This window comes from Aphelocoma coerulescens, chromosome 1, assembly GCF_041296385.1.
Source record: "Aphelocoma coerulescens isolate FSJ_1873_10779 chromosome 1, UR_Acoe_1.0, whole genome shotgun sequence".
NCBI classification, from domain to species: Eukaryota; Metazoa; Chordata; class Aves; order Passeriformes; family Corvidae; genus Aphelocoma; species Aphelocoma coerulescens.
Genome location: NC_091013.1, coordinates 73,042,309 through 73,058,965, shown reverse-complemented (window position 1 = coordinate 73,058,965; position 16,657 = coordinate 73,042,309). Strand labels below are relative to the sequence as shown.

General features: G+C 38.2%; 1 protein-coding gene across 3 annotated transcripts in view; it reads left to right on the top strand.

Annotated features, from left to right (window-relative positions):
- WASF3 (WASP family member 3) overlaps window positions 1-16,657 on the top strand; it is a 65,751-nt gene that overhangs the window by 29,722 nt on the left and 19,372 nt on the right. For all 3 annotated transcript variants that reach the window (XM_069013067.1, XM_069013045.1, XM_069013055.1), the window contains one exon: window positions 12,835-12,977. In XM_069013067.1, the coding sequence (XP_068869168.1) occupies window positions 12,845-12,977 (133 nt within the window). In that variant the 5' untranslated portion in view covers window positions 12,835-12,844. The remainder of the gene's footprint in view (window positions 1-12,834; window positions 12,978-16,657) is intronic.

Genomic DNA, 16,657 nt, shown 5'->3' with positions numbered 1-16,657 from the left:
TCATGGGCTGTCCATGCGTTTCCTGACACATACCAGGAAATTTCTGCTGCTGTTGTCTGGCTGTTCAGATGGATATCAAAGTTGCTTTGACTGCAAGGTATTTTAAGTGTTGTGATTCATAGTGTGGTAGCCTGAAAAAGCATCATTGCAGTTGTTTCCCAGTGGTAAAGTGTCTCCTGCCTGGTGAGAACTGGGAGTGGGGCAGGTTTGTTAGGAATAGAGGTGGAGAATGTATCATGACAATTCAACATTAATCTTAAGTGCTTTTTCTTTTGCTGTTTGACCTACATTGTTGGTCTTTTCCATCATCTCTGTGTGTCATGTGTATAATAAATGTGTATGAATTATGTGTATATATAGAGCATGAATGTACACATGAATGAACTGTACTTGTGTGTATATGCATAAATGATATCCAGAGGATTTCTTGTATGGAAAAGAACTGTAAGAAAACTTGAGACTTCCCTGTGACATTTAAAATTTGGATTAACTGAATTATGTGAAAACGTAACACTTCCATGTGACATTTTAGATCAACTGCTGGGGATAAGAGAGTTTAAGAACAGTTGGTTTTTTTCTCTGAAAAGTCCTGTTTTAAAAGGTTTTTCATGGTGAATATTAGATATGGGAAATGAGAAACACTGTGTATTGCCATAAAATGGCTATTATTTGACATAAAATGGAATGCTTGATCCCTTTTTTACTTTCCCTTCCAGTTTAAGGTTAATTGGAGTTCTGAGAAACAAATTACTGAATTTGCTTCTGGTTTAGCTTGAGGTCATTGGAGGATCTGAATGGCAAGTTGTCCCTGCAGGAGGGCTCCTGAGGCCTCACCAGGTGGCCTTTATCACATGGACTGTGACCCAGACAGTTATTTTGAGCACTTTAAATCCAGTAAGGCTCTGTTAAATGGGATCAATGTAAGTCAGCAAGCCTAGCTGCAACTTAGGTTTTCTTTATATAATCAAGGCATTTGCTTCTGATAACCCTTGCTGTTTGTGAAGGAGGAAGGCTGGGACAAATGTACTTCAAATGGTCTGCAGGAGTTATTTATACATTATTGTTGTCTAGAATACTAAGAAAAGGCTTGTTTATAGTTGCAGATTTTCAATATTCTATTATGAGTTGTTCCAGCACCAAATTTTCGAAGTAGTATAAAGAAATTACATGATAATGATTCTTGTCGCAGAATTTTTCCTTTTCTGTAGTGTAGATAAAATGTGACTGTCTGTAACTTTTAAACACTTGAAAGAATGTGCATCAGATAACCAAAACAGGCTTAAAGTAAGCACTGCAAGGTGTTTAATGCCATAATTCAAGAGACTATTGAAAGAATCATACTTAAAATAGTTTTTTAGTGGTTTGTTATAAATTGGAACATGAAAAGCCACTCTTTGTCTTACTATTTTAATTGTCAGATAGATGAAGAAGGAGCTTGTTTGTAATGATGCTTTTTGGACTGCAGTCCAAAAAGATCCTGGAGTAGGTGGGTAGTGAACAAAGGAATTTCCTTCAGGTGGGTATGATTAATTGTTAATGAAGTACGAGTGTTAAATAAATAGCAGTTCTCTTGGTTTTGTCACATTTATATTATTATTATTATTATTATTATTATTATTATTATTATTATTATTATTATTTGTTGCTTTATGGTATTACTCTGCTAGAAAAATTAGCAGGTACTAAACTAAAATTAGCAGGTACTAAACAGGTGGGAATCACTAGTGTTGCAGTACACCGCAAGTTACTTGAGCCATGATTTTCTTTTAAGGCTTAATTCATCTTCACCAGTTCATGGGAGTACTTCTGGATTTTGAGATAGTGGCTGATAGACGTTTTCTCAACTGTCTGGGCTGCTGAGTTTTGCTGTGGAAAGTGGGAACTGTGTGGCTCTGTCTGCATAACAAACTCTGCTCACATCTGATTAAGATCCAAGCCTGTTTCCAGATGACATCTGGAAACATTTTGACCTGCTAGTGGAGGGCTGTTCCTGACCTAATTAGCTTGGTGTTATGACTAGCTCTCTGCTGCTTTGTGATTTTGTTCCTTTTGACTTCATCCAGTTTATACTTCTCACTGAATGTTACCATTTAGGGTACTAAAAGTCAAAACAAAATTAGGTTTTACAATCTGCTGCTTTTCCAGTCAGCGTTTCAGTACTTCCAAATTTTCATACATGTGATCATTGGGTATTCCAAGTACAAAGAGCTGAATAATTCAGCAGCCGTATGGCTTGCACATGTCAAGATGATACAAAAGGGGGGGGGATGATCAATCTAAGTCTTCTTTCCTGTGTTGTAGGACAAAGCATTGCTTTCTTCTCTTTCTTAACTCTGTTCTGAGTTTCTCCTAGTTCTGGCTGGGTGCTTCTTTTCAAGAAAGAAGTGTTATTTTTAAAAGGTAAATGTCTCTTGAGAGGTAGACAGTATACTGTAGTAAGGTATTTATATTTTCATTTCTTTCAACTGTGCTTAAAAAACAAAAGGCTACCGCTATTTCTTTATATGCACAAGCAAAATGTTTTTTTAGCTGCTGGGCCAAACTGGACAAATAAAATTTAAACAAGCTCCAGCAAATGCATAGTGTGCACCTTTGCAGTAAAGACAAGTAATAAAACCAAAGGGAAACAAATGGTGACTCAGTTCAATTCTGTTTGCTTGAACAGCAGAAGGGACAATAATAAATTCTTGGGGTATAATACAGAAAGGTCATATGGAAGAAAACCGTATTTTCAGTGCAGCATAAGTACTTTGTGATTGAAACAAGTCCGTTCTTAAGATAGCAAAAATGAAACAAGGGCTCTTAGATGATTTGGAAAGACATTTTTTCCTTTCTCATGTGCATGCATAACATTTACACTGTATTTGGTGTTAGTCTAGCAGTATTAGGTTGACATAGTAAAATTGATAGTGGCAGTAAGGTTTTTATTGTTTTTTTGAAATGTATGAATGCAGTGGAACAGATGTTCAGAACAGCATGGAATATTCCTTGTTCCCCATCCCACCATCCCTTTCACACCGAGCCATCTGGAAGGGACTGTGAGCAGGATGAGCAGCCATCACACTAAGAACAAGATTAACGTGTCGGCATCTTTTGTTGGTACTTTAAACTGGTTGCTGTTTGTTCAGTGGAAAGAAACAATGTGAGGTCTCATGATCCCCTGTGTGCTAAGATCATTCACATGGCTGTGGAAAGAAGGCAGAAGAGAAAATGTGATTTATATAGAACAATTAATAAATTTAATGGTAGTCTGTCTGGACTTAGACCCGTACAGGCAGAAACCAACTTTTTCCCCATTCAGCTGTAGTGATGTGACTAGCCACCTTTTACCATTAAGCACTGTGTCAGGTAATAGCATTCTGTTAAAACAGATTAAAATCTACTTATCTGTGAAAAAACTTCTGTACATGTTTTCCGGGGTTTTTCAGGTCGTGCTCTTCATGAACTTTATTTTTTTACCCTGAATTTTTCTTTTTTACAGCAACAGGTATACCGTGTGTTGATGTCTTTCAGTTTACTCAGTTGGGTTTCTTTAGTACCCTTTAGCCTTACATCTTTTGAAAGAAAGTATAATTAGTGTTTTGGCTTAATGAACAAAATTTTGGTTTCAGAAAGGACAGCTTGTGGTCTAGAAGCAAGGGACTCTAGTCATGTGTGAAGGTGCCCTGGATCATCTGTATTCTGATACAGAATGAGTAGAAAAGGGTGGGTGGATCTGATACTGGCAGAGTGATTGGATTCAGTACAGCAGGCTATTGTATTGTGCACTCTTGTGAACTTCTGTTAGATTTCAGGTAAGCAAATCTGTTTCTGAATAGATAGCTGAGTAACATTGTGTGTCAAGGAAGACTAGAATGTGTCAGTGAAGAAAAAATTGTATTTCTAAGCTTAACACACAGGTTCAGTGGTACCACAGCGTATTTATGACATTGTTTTGTGTTTTCTTTCAACTGAGAGAATTTTAAGGTATGGAAATCTGAAACAGATTCAGGAAGGCTATTTGAAAAGGAGATGCTTAAAGTCTGAAACTACTACTGTAGTGCTGTAAGCTGTTCTAATTGAGAAGGTAATCAGAAGAAAGTGATACAACCCAAGATCTCAGCTTTCATCTGTTTTCAGAGTGAAGATAAGCATGAGAAAAATAAGTGAGGGTAAAACTAGCTGAGGGATATGCATAGATGTTCTGGGAAAAACTTATTCTGTGAAGAAATGGGGTGATGGAATTAAGTAAATATTTGTGTTTAAAAAAATGTACTTCAATGTGAAAAATATTCTGTGTATATGCTTTTCCTGTATTTTCATGAAAATGATAAGGCATGTTTAAAAAGTATAAATATTTAAGTGAGAGGAGTAAAAAAATCCAGTGTAATTTGCTGGCAAAGATTTTTGCATACTGGGCACTGGAAAAAATGCTATGAGTATAAATGGCAAAGTCCATTAATTTGAACAGTGAGAACTTAATACAGGAAATACATTCTATATTCCATACGTATATTGCAGTTGGGCGAGAAAAGTTGCATGCTAAATAAACTGAGATAAATTGGTGTTAACCTTCAGTTAAGTGGCTTCATTAGCAGAGAGTGTGAAATACCTTTATTTCTTCCTGGAACAATGATGGAGCCATTTAATTGGGTGACATGTGTGTGATCCCTTATTTTGGAGCAGGAGATGAAACTTCATCGTAATCTGGCTGTATGTACTTCATGATGATAAGCTTTTTATTTCCTTGGAAACTGTGGTGAAAAGTATTGTGAATGGGAAAAAATATTCTTGGGATTGTGGCTTTGCAATGGTCCAGTTCTGTTGGGAGGAAGAAGTTAATGCAGTAACTCTGAAGTGGTCCCTCAGTCTCCTTTTCTTCATGGAGGGACTCTTACTTTAAGCAGAAATTGATGAGAGCTTTGACAATATCAGAGAATAGCAGGTGCCCAAAGATCATCTTGAGCTACGGTGGACAGGTAATGCAAACATGGGGTTGTAGAACAAAGGGGAAAAGGCCCCAAAATACTCATCCTGGAAGCTGTAGAGAAAATACAGCAATTTCTGACTTCATAGTTGTTAATAATATTTTGAAGCCTTTTATATTACAGTCTGTAGTGTCAAGGAGGAAATAGCTACTTAATTTTAGATTGGATTATCCTCAGGGCCTCTTCTTTCCTGCATTTGTGAATGTTATCTTTTCTGTGCATATTCATAGTTAATGTGAAATACTGAGATCTAAATTTAAAGTACCTGTAAGTGTTCACTACTGTGAAGATCTGTTTACCTTTTTCTCTCCCAACCTTATAATTGGTGGAAATTCCTGAATTAATGCGTTTGCCTTTTAAAGGTTCTGCAGACTTTCGTGTTGCAGGCCCACTGTGTTAGCAGAGGTAGCTATTGTTCTGCTTCTTAACACGTTTTTTTGGAGATGTGGAAGGTTGACTAGGAGAATGTACATCCATAAAATTTTAGATTGTAGATAAACAAAACTAATCACCATCCCTTCCCCTGTTGTCCTTTCTCTTTTTGTTGCTTAATGTCTTGATTTCCTTCATAATATCAGTGGACCATGAAATCTGCCCCGAAGATCTCAGCACAGACAAAAACTGTGCCAAATAAAGAAAAGAAAACAAAACAACGATCCGAGTTGGTGAACCTTCAGGAACATTTCATTGCAACAGACATTAAAGAGCTCTGTTAAAGAAACAAAATAGCTTTAGGGATTTCTGTGCCCATTTCATCATTGCTAATACTTAGATTGGTATGATGTGAGAGGAAGATCAGAAGTGGTGATCTGATACTGAGGAGAAAAAATCCTGCTTTTGTTCCAACCTTGACTGTCATTCTTTCATGTAGACCTGGTAATCAGGAGGAAGATCTGTGAAAATGATGGTGATAGAATTGGCTATATATTAAATTGTAGTGAGGAGGACATTTTCTAGGCATTTCACTTTACATGTATTGTTGAAAGATGTTTGTTGTGGATAAGAAATGTTCTTGACTTTTAGTTATCCTTAGGAAATAGAATTCTGTTAGACCTTGTGTATATTCGTATCAAAAGTCTGCCCTTGCATCAGCAAACTCCTATCAAAATGAAGAGAGTCATTAAAAATCACGTAAAACATAATAAAAATGGTATATTAACTAAAAAATACACCATCCCTTAGATTGGGGTAGCTCTAATAAAAATAAAGTACTTGGTACTTAAAGCATGATTGTGGTTTAGTAAAACCATATTTTGTTTTGATACTCGTTACATAGTAATGTGGCTGAGAGAGGAATGGCACACCTGATGGAACTTGAATAGCTAGAAGAAACTATTTGTTTGGATGCCTTTTGATAAAAAATTCTGGGGTAATAGAGAGCACTGTTAAGCAATAACTGATGACTAAATAGTCTATATTGTTTTGTAGTATACAAAATGTGGATTCAGATTCTTGTTAGAGTGAAGCCAGTTAAAAAAAACCACGGAACTTCAAAAAGTACAGGTGAATGATATTAGACGAATTTTGAATTCAATAGCTTCCAGAATATATGCTAGTTATGATTTATTTGTTTTTAACTTGTCATTACTGATCAGGTAGTAAATAACATTCAGCGATGACAAGTAGGAAAGGTTCATGAACATCAGGTTCTCAGTCATCTGGGATAAGGAAAAACCAGAAAGGAGCATGCATTAAAGGCACATTTATTCATTTCCTTCCGTTAGGATAAGAGGGATAGCAGTATTTGCACTCCGTGTAGCCCTTTCCTTTTGTCTTGGGAAGGATGAAGATCCTTTGGAGGACATGGAGATCTGTGACAATGGCAGCTCCACGGGGAAAAAAAAATACGGGGATGGGAGAGCATCTCCAGACCTGGTGCTTGGGGTCTTTCATCTTTCTGCTTTCCTTTCTATTCCAATTTAGTACATACATGAATCTTGAAGGTGAGTGATGGCAGGCTATCTAGAATTACAAACTTGAACAGGAAAATGGTCAATATTACCAAATTGGATGCCATTCAGAGATGGAAACTGTGTGTTGAATTGATTGTTAGGACATTAGATATGAGAAAACTTAACAGTCTGTAAAAGTTTTAAATATTGAAATGCCCTAGACATGGAGACTGTGATTAGGACATAGTGTAACTTGATTGTGTGCCTTGAGGTGAGGAAACCGACAGTATTTCTCTGGTTTTGATGAGGTGAAATGCAGTTCTAGATTCAGACACTGAAATTCAGGTGAGTGCCTATCAAAGCTTACACATGAGGTGTTTGAGCTCACTGTGTCATTCTTGTATCTATCAGGAGATGCAGGGATTTGGTTGTTCTTTGGGCTTCTGCTGAGCTCATATAGATGTATTCATACAAATTTAGGTGCTTAATCTTGAATGGAATCCCATCTGGTACATTACTCATGGCAAGCTGCGTATTCAGTCCATCTCGTTTTTCTTCTCCATGGAAGGAGAATTATGGTGTGTTCTCTTTTTATAGAGGTCTGGGAGATTCATCAATGGAAAGCTCTAAAGCTCTCTGAAAAGAATAGACTATATTCAGGGAGAATTTAGAATTGATGCATAGTAAGCTGTTTTTTATGCTAAAATGTTCAGCTTTGTCATATTTACTAGAGGATGTAAGAAGAAACCCCTGAAGAGCTTAAAAAAGGCATTGTACAGTGTCTTTGAGAAAATATAATAAGTAAACATTCACAAGTAGAGGGGCTGTGTAATGAACTGGAATTTGTTTTGTGATATTAGTGAATATGTAAAGAACTTAAAATAACCATGGAATTCAGGTACATATTTTTAGCACATGTGTAAATTGCAGTGCCTTTTTGGGGATGTGAAAGGACAAAAGGCAGGTTTGGGGGACAGCTGGTACTTCAGGTTTTTGCCAGTAGCTCAAGTATTTGAAAAACCCAGTTTGTCTCTTGTAATAGCTGTGCTCTGCTGTTGTTTGGAAAGATTGCACATGGTGTTTGTCATCTTTCAAGTTTGTTACTGTACATCTGCTTTCTACATAATTTTTAAAGAATCTGACTTGCCAAGGCAGTGTCAGACTTCTTGCATGCAGTTTAACAGCTGCTGTCCAGGGGAAGGTGGTCTGAGTAGACCTGGAGTGGTACTTCTGTGGCTGCGGGGGAAGCATGCAAAGAAAAGCAAAAATGCTTCGATTAAGTCTTCTGTACCACACTTGCCTCTACAGCAGTGACTACTGGGATAAGTGCCTTCTAATTTTAAGACAAAAGGCAAATTGTTATGGAGTTGTTATGCAAGTTGTTATGGGAGGGGGAGAGAAAAAGAAGAGAAAGGGAGCTGAGAATACTGAAGAAGCATGCAAAATCTGAATTTTAATGGGTTGATCTAAGCTAATTCAAGCTTTTGATGTCCTGTCCTTTCAGAATGCGTGTGGCAATCGAGTTGCTGATGCCTGGAGGGTTTGGAGAGCAGTGTCCGTCTGTACTCAGTCATAGTTCAGTCCAGCCAGATGTCGCATCTGATCCATGTCCAATGAGGCACGCATGGGTTTAGTGAGATGTTAAGCGACATCTCACCCTTGCAGTTTTTCTTCCCTCCCCTTTTGCCTCCTCTTTCTGGTCTGACACTAATGTCTCATACATTTCCACTTCAGCCAGTTGTATATGTGCAATATAGCATCTTTCTAGATTCTTCATCTCTTGTGCTAGATGCCGCTGATGGTTTAAAGGCGGCTGTCAGGCATAGGTGGCCTCACAGTGGTGATGAACCTATTTATCCAAACTGCAAGTCTCTGGTTTCATTGTGTGCTTAGCTGGGGTAAAATGAGTAAAAAAATTACAAACTTAGGATTGGGACCAATCTACTGCACTGACACAATTTTTGAAAATAATAATTTATTTGCATTAGAGTTTTCAATTATTTGTGTGTGGAAGGTGTTCTGGTTTGGGCTGGGGTAGAGTTATTTTTTTTCCACAGGGGCTAGTAGGGAGCTGTGTTCTGGATTTGTGCTCAACCCAGGGTTGATAAACTAGAGATGTTATTGCTTAGCATGGCAAAAAGCCATGGCCTTTTCTGCTTATTGTACTTCAGCATTGACAAGGAGAATATTGGGGTGCTTGGGAGATTGGGAGGAGACACAGCTGGGACGGGCGACCCAAAATGACCAGGTGAACATTCCAGACCATTTGGTGTCATACTCAGTGTATAAAGTGGGGATAAGAAGGAAGAAGAAGGGGGCGATGTTTGCAATACTTTGACTTCCCAAGTCACTGTTATGTGTGATGGAGCCCTGCTCTTCTGGAGATGGCTGAACACATGCCTGCCCGGAAGCAGTGAATTAGTTCTTGTGCTTTGCTTTCATGGGCAGGTTTTGCTTTCCCTATTAAACTGTCTTTACCTCATCCCATGAGTTTTCTGTCTTTTACTCTTTTGATTCTCACACTGATCCAGCTGGTGGGGTAGGGAGTGAGCAACTGTGTGGGGCTTGGCTGTTGGCTGGGGTTAAACCATGACAGAAGGGAAGAGAAGTTATTAAACCTCTGTATTGCAAAATTGAATATGATTTCTAAATGCCAGCGTGTTTACTATATATAGTGACATCACAGTGACTATCTTGTCTAGGAAGAAACTGAGACTAAATGCAACTCAAAACAGGTGAAAGATGAATGTGGAAGGCAGTGGAATTGCTGTTGCAAATTCTTGTTTTCTGCTCCTGGTAACACACTCCCTTCAGTCAGGCTGTGTCTCATGAAGACCTTGTAATTCAGAGGCCTACTTTGTCTTGATTTCTTGTCTAACCTCTTGTTACATAGATTTTGAAATTAATTTAGCCTCACTTCTCATGCATTTTCTTAAAAAAAATATTACATTCATCTGAGTTGTGTGTGGTGAAGAAAAAGGTGGTTGTGCTTTAGTAGTAAGGACACAAGTTTTTTCCTTAGTAATGGGTTAGTGTCTGAATAGGTCTGTAAGTGTTTAATTCAGTTAGGTAAAGTTTTTAAATTAGAAGAAACTTAATTGCAGTTGCAAATTTCTTTTTTTCTTTTCCTCTGATCAGGAGCAGGTAGTGGATTGCTTAATTTGTTGCATGTATTTACTCATCAGTGTTCAGTTTACCTTTTGGAATTAAACTTCAATCTGAAATGAGGTTGCTACATAATAATTTAAATCATGCATTCAAATATGAAAGTTGTTTATTTTCCCTTACCCTCAGCCCTGGTGTGTGCTTTAGCCTGCTCTTTAGAGAAATGGGATTTCTTGGGTTGATCTGTCACTCTCCTGGTAGGTCTTGAACACACTGGACCATTTCATCAGGAAGTGACAAGAAAATGAAAAGCTCAAACTGAAGTTGTAGTTTTCTTTAAATTAGCTTTTACAGGCAAGAAAGAAGATTATATGGAGAAGGGACTTAAATAAGAGCTCCTGGTGGAAGGCATTCTGATTGTACTCAGTGTGGTAGGTGTTTCAAGACGTAGCAGACAATTAGCTGGGCAGTCTGCAGCTAGCTTCCCACTGGGCCCAGTGTGTTGTGTGGGCTAGTGAGGAAGTTGGGTGAACTGCAAAAGGTAAGGGGGGGGCAGGCAGCTCTGAGAATGCTAGACAGAAAGCCATGGGAAAACAGGCTTTATTCTGGTGGCCTTTTCATATAAAAATTTCATTTAGCACTAATTTATGCTTCTATTAATTTATTTCTTACAAATTATGTTTATATGAAATGTATTTTCACTATAGCATTTAAATTACAGTGAAAGAATTCCTCATAATGACTTTTATTTCATAGCTGCAGTGCACTAGCCTGTTTGCAGAGTGTTGGTGCTAGATGTTGCTTTTCAGTAACAGTGAATTTCCAGTTTTGATTTATTTTTGATCAAGTTCAGAAAAGTGTTTGCAATGGATATGAAGTAATATTTTGAAATGCATATCTTTGTAAAGGAATACAAAAATATAGAACAGAAACAGGAAGCTTTTTTATCAAATATAAAAATCGTTCCTCTGTTACCTCTGATGTGTTGTGTAAAATTTAGCAAACTCAGCTAACCTTAAATTCTGGCATACTCAAACTGTCTCATATTAAGAAAGACATAAAATATAATTCAAGACTACTGCTTAGAAGTCACAAGCCTGTTCCTTCCTGACCTGTTATGAAATAGTCTTACAGCTAAATAATTTGCTTTTTGTTCATTAAAGTTGTTAAGCTTTTAGAAATGTTCTTGAGAATAAAATATTTTAAATCTTTGGGAAGGAAGTCATTACAAAAATTACTGTGCAACATTTGAAAGGCAAAGAGATCTTTTAATTTACTAATGTGATTTTAATTAGAGAAATTGAAAGGCTACTTTAATTGCTTTAGTACAGTAAAAATGAAATTTTCAGCTATGTCTTTCCCAAATGAACTATGTCCTTGGTAATAATTAAACTTCTTGTTCCAGAAAATTTCAATGCCACATGGCATATTATTCATGAGTAGTACATGGACATTGAATTTTTGGTGTTAAAACTGTAATCAAGTTGACTGTTGTATTAATGTCATTTTAAAGAAAACTGCTTTAGATGTTTTTGGTTTATATTGCTTCCCTTTTGGGAGAATTCTGTCTCACATGGGCATCCTTGTTCTCAAAGCTGCTCTCTGCAGGACAGTGTTTTTCTATGCCATTGGGCTCTTTTGTGATGCTTTGAGATCTCTTTTTGTATTTGTTTTCCCCATCTGTCGTGGTTTAGGAATGGTACTCTGCAATTTAGTTCTCCCCCTGAGACTTTCCAAACCACACTGTCACTCCCTCGCTCGTCTTCTCCCCATCTTCTGCCCTTCACCCCCTGGGTGGCCAGAGTGGAGAACTGGATGCACAAAAGGCAAAGATCACAGCTTGAGATAAGAACAATTTACTGGAAACAGCAATGAGATAAGAAAACAAACAGTAGCAGCAGCACTATTAATTAGAAAAGAATATAAAAAGAGAGAATGATTCATGTGCAAAAATGGCCCTGCAGAGCCTGCCTTGACCACAGCCAGGTTGTTCCTGACTGTAGAGGAATGCCCTGCTGCTTGGAAATGAGAGAGGAATCCCTTTTCCCTGCCCCTGGCAATGATGTCAGATGGTATCAAATAACACAATGTCTTGGTCCCTCCCCTTGGTCTGGGCTGGAACCAAGGCACCATCTTCATTTGTTTCATTTTTCCAAGAAAACCAGTTCTGACAACCTTCGTTTTCTCAGATAAATGTCTTCCTGCATCTGGCCTGTTCCCAGAAGCTGTTCAGTTCATGCCCTTACCCCATTCAGAATGCCATACAGCACCACCTGTGGAAAACCATCTTCTTCCTCATGCAGCCTGTTTCTGAGAGGCACTTGCCCTTACGCGTCAGATGAATTTATCATTTTTACTGAAAACTGTCAGAGCTGGGGTAGGTCGGTGTCTGATGTAGTCAGGGGGCTGCAGTCCTTGGTTGGTCTGTTGGTGGCCAGCTTGCCAAGGCAGGATGCCAGCTTGCTCCAGACAGCGACCTTTCTTGCCACTCCTGTGGGGACTGCCAGTTTTTTTTATAAATGCAAATGTGCGCTGAAGTCCAGCGATTCTGGAACTGCAGCACAAGTCTGTGCATACAGTAAATCTTACACCAAATCTAAGGCAAAAAGTCTACATTACCTATATTACCTATATTGCTTGTATTCTCTGCTGTCCTGCAGTGCTCTTGTCATATTCTGGCATGAGTGCAGAACTCCAGTGCCTTGGTAGGAATTGTACAGGATCTTACAGTGGGAAGGTTGAAGCAAGGGCTTCAAAAGAAAAATGGTGAAGTGTTTTCTGGAGAAAAAAGCCTGAATGTGTGCTACACTGATTCAGAGCTCTTAATTTCGTTTTTGTAAATGTCATATGTATTTGTTTGTAAATTCCAGACTGTGAGCCATGCCTTTGGTGAAAAGGAACATTGAACCACGGCATCTCTGCCGAGGAGCTCTGCCAGAGGGAATTACAAGTGAACTGGAATGTGTAACAAATAGCACCCTTGCTGCTATCATACGCCAGCTAAGCAGCTTAAGTAAGTATCTGTAACTTCCTGCAAGTATTTGATTAATGATGAAAAACTTTAAGATGGATTGTTTTAAATAGCAAAATTATGGTATGGGACATTACCACTTATGTATTGTAGTAATATGCTCTTTCATTACTTTTATGCTCTTCTGTATTTTGGAGTTTATTCAAGAAGCGAAAAGTCCAGCCCAACCCTCCCCCCACCCCCAAACCCCACTCCAAAAAGCAAATTAGCAAAAAACCAAACAAGCAAAAAAACCCCAAAGAAAGAAAACAAAGAAAAAAAAACCAAAAAACACCACGAAAAAAAGCCCCAACCAAAAAACTGGAGCATAGAAAACCAGAACTTACTTCTAAGGTGAGAGAAATTAGTGCAAGAAACAAGACTAGCACTCGAGTTCTTCTTGCCTTGCAGTTTTACAGGATTGAGCCAGCAAACTCTTCTGCCTTCTGGCATCAAATGACACATTTGACTGAAATTTTGGTTTTTCGTAATGTGCTAATATTTCTTAAGTTTCCTCTTTTATATATATATGTGTGCTCAATTCATATGAATGAAATTAAGCACATTGAAAGGATGCCATTTGCTGAACAAGCCTGCAGGCTACCATTGAGGCAGGCTAACATCAGCTCTGTACAGAGTAGCCTACACACCACACCTGTCAGGTGACACCACCACTAGCAATTCTAGAAGCATGACTGGAGTGTTTGCAAGATGAACAATATTTTTAATGAAAGGGATCAGAGATGTTTTTCAGACAGTGTTTAACAACCAGCAGCTGTTGTTTGTGCTGATAACGCTGGTCCTAGAAAAGAAATTACTGCTTCATCAGTTGCTTCACTGTAAATGGAAGTGGTTTAAGACTGAGAGTCTGTATGGAGCTCAGACTATGGGGCCCACTGGTGTTCAGTTTATGATGATAGAAAAAAGTGCTTAGGGAAAGAGGACAAGAAACACAGCATTTCCTCTTTTCAGTAGTCAGTGATTTAGCGATTTTTCTGAGCTGGAGGTCCATCTGAATCATCCTATGTAATGAGCATTTGTAAAACTGTCACCTGTGGTGGTGCTTAGATCTGTTGCAATAGGGATTGCAGCTTTTTCTTGGCCAGTGACCTGTGGCAGAATGTCCCACAATAGAAGTTGACCTGTTTCTTCCTTTTGATATCTTCTCATTCTGGTGTAAGAAAAAATAATGAAAGGTGCTTTCATCTTGTGCATTTCCATAATAATTTGTGATTTTATAAAGTGTTTATCCTGTTCTCCTGGTGATATTTTTCCAGGTTGAAGTGTCCTGATCTGTTAGTGATCTTTTTGAATAGAAACCATTTTGTTTTTCTGATCACTGTTATTTCTGCTTTGGATATGTAAGTTAGGGTATGTTGTGGGTTTTTTAAGGTGGAGTGTTGAGGACTTCAGATAATATTCAAAACAGACTTTCTCTGTTTTGTCATTATTTCCCTAAAAATTTGTAGAATTTCGATTGTTGCTAAGCATTGAGGTACTATTTTCAGATAAGCTTCCAAGCTATCCCGTGGTCTTTCTTGAACAGCAGCTGATGATTTAGTGTCTAAAGTTATTTAGAGTTAATTTGTGTTTGTATTGTCATTGAGTTTCATTTACTGTTTTCTCAGGCAGTTGCATAGTAGTGACATCCTTAAGTTTCAGAAAAGTGAGAAGAATGGCTAATGTTCTAATTACACTAAAGGATACATGCTAAGACCTCATTTTGGTATTGTGCAATGATTGTCCAAGTGTAGATAATACACTTTCTACTTGTCTGACTTGCTAGGAATGTGTGCAGCTTTCATTTATCCAGATTTGGTCTTGGGGCTAATCTGTTATACTGCCTGTTTACATCCTCTTATGATTGTTGCTGAGGAACTGACTACTTACATCCATATCCTGCAGTTTTCCCTTAGTGGATTTCTAGGGTCATCTGAAGTCTTTGTAGACAGCCCCTAAAGTTCTGTTAGTGTCAGGTTAGAGATCTATGCAAATAAATGATGTGTCCTTAGTCTTAACAGATGAATACATGGTATTTAACAAGTGAAATGTATCACCATTCTCATCCACAGTCTGAAAAATGTCATGTTTGCAGAGGGTTTTTTCTGCAGGCAGCATTTGCTTTGCCTGTCTTTTGAGCCAACTGGGAGCAAGGAAATGATTGTAGAAAAATGCTGTGCTGGAGCTGAAGTAGTATGTCCCGCTGACAACATCAGAGCTGGCTGGTGTTTCCACAGCTTGAGGCATAGAGTGAGCAAGTTCAGGTCTATCTTGCAGTCACACTGGTTTTTTTTTGGTGTTGCACTGTGAGTTCAGTGTGGATTTTAAAAACTGGCAGGTCTGTACTGTTGCATACACATTTGGCTTGCTTTACCTCTGTTCTTTTCAGGAGATGTTAACAAGTTCCTATCCAAAGGGAATGTGCTCTCAGGAGAGCTTTTTCTGTATTATGTTTTCAGATTTGGGTTTTTTTCCAGCCAGCTGGCTTGGAGCACAGGCAGAGTGAGCAGCATTCTGTATGAAACTGTGCACTTTTATGTAAGGCAGAATCTTGTCTAGGGGATTCGCCTCCACTTGGGAGGAGAGAATCTACTGGAGGGGAAGGACAGGGAGCATTTGCAAGCTGTACCTGTAAGTACCCTGGAGGAAGTGTAATCTGTGGAGACTTGGAAGAGTTTCTCTTTCATGCAGAGAAGAACACCCACCAACTTGCCCTTTGGTATTTTCCTGGGTAGATTGGCCATTGGCTCAGTTTCACTGGTTTTCATGCAGGCCTGAGCACAGTGCATCCGTGTCACTACCCTCTGTAGTACTGCTGAATCAGGCTGGGTTGGAAAGGTTGCTTTTTTGCCCTTAAGTATCTTGCTAGTGGTATTGTGAGAAAGGAGATCAGAATCAAGACCTAGTCAGTAACAGCCTACAATTTTACATCTTTAAAAAAGGAGGAGGGGGAAAGCATGATTCTAATGTTTCTAGTTAATCCAGTTACAAATGGGTGGGTGAAATCACTGTCTTCTGTAGTTGGAGGGAACCTTAGAAGGAAAGATTGCATAATTTCTTTGGTGGGTTTTTAAATTAATGGGTAGGTTGTCCACATGTTGGGCAACACCTAATGTTTTAAAATTATTGTCTTACAGTACCAAAATCAGCTCTTAAATTGAAAGATATATGCTTGCAATTTCAGATAGGGTTTTTTTTTCCTGCTTGTTTCTGTTTTGTTAAAAATCTAATGTAAAAGATGGCAACATAGCAAACACTTGAAGTATTACTTTATTTCTAAAACTTACTGCATCAGATTAATCACAACAGCGTGTCCAATACTGCTTTACTATGTCACTGTTTTCACAGACAGGAGATTGACAATCTGTCTTCCACGTGTTCTAGGCTAGCAAGTGTTTAAAAAAAATCAAATATTAAAGAAGTATGTTCCCACTTTGCCTTCTGAAAGATAACTGACAAGCATCCATCTCCTTGACTTCTCTAGGGCTGATGTGTTTAATCCTAGAATGTGGCAGTCCTCCCTCAGCAGGCTGATTTCAATATATTAACATAAACTTAACATCTATTAAAATTGATTGAGCTCTGAATACTGGTGGCTGAAGAATGTAATAACTGCTTTATTTAGTTGAAGAGCTGAAAAGCTTATTTTTTCCATAGCTTGGAATAACATCTTCATTTGAAGC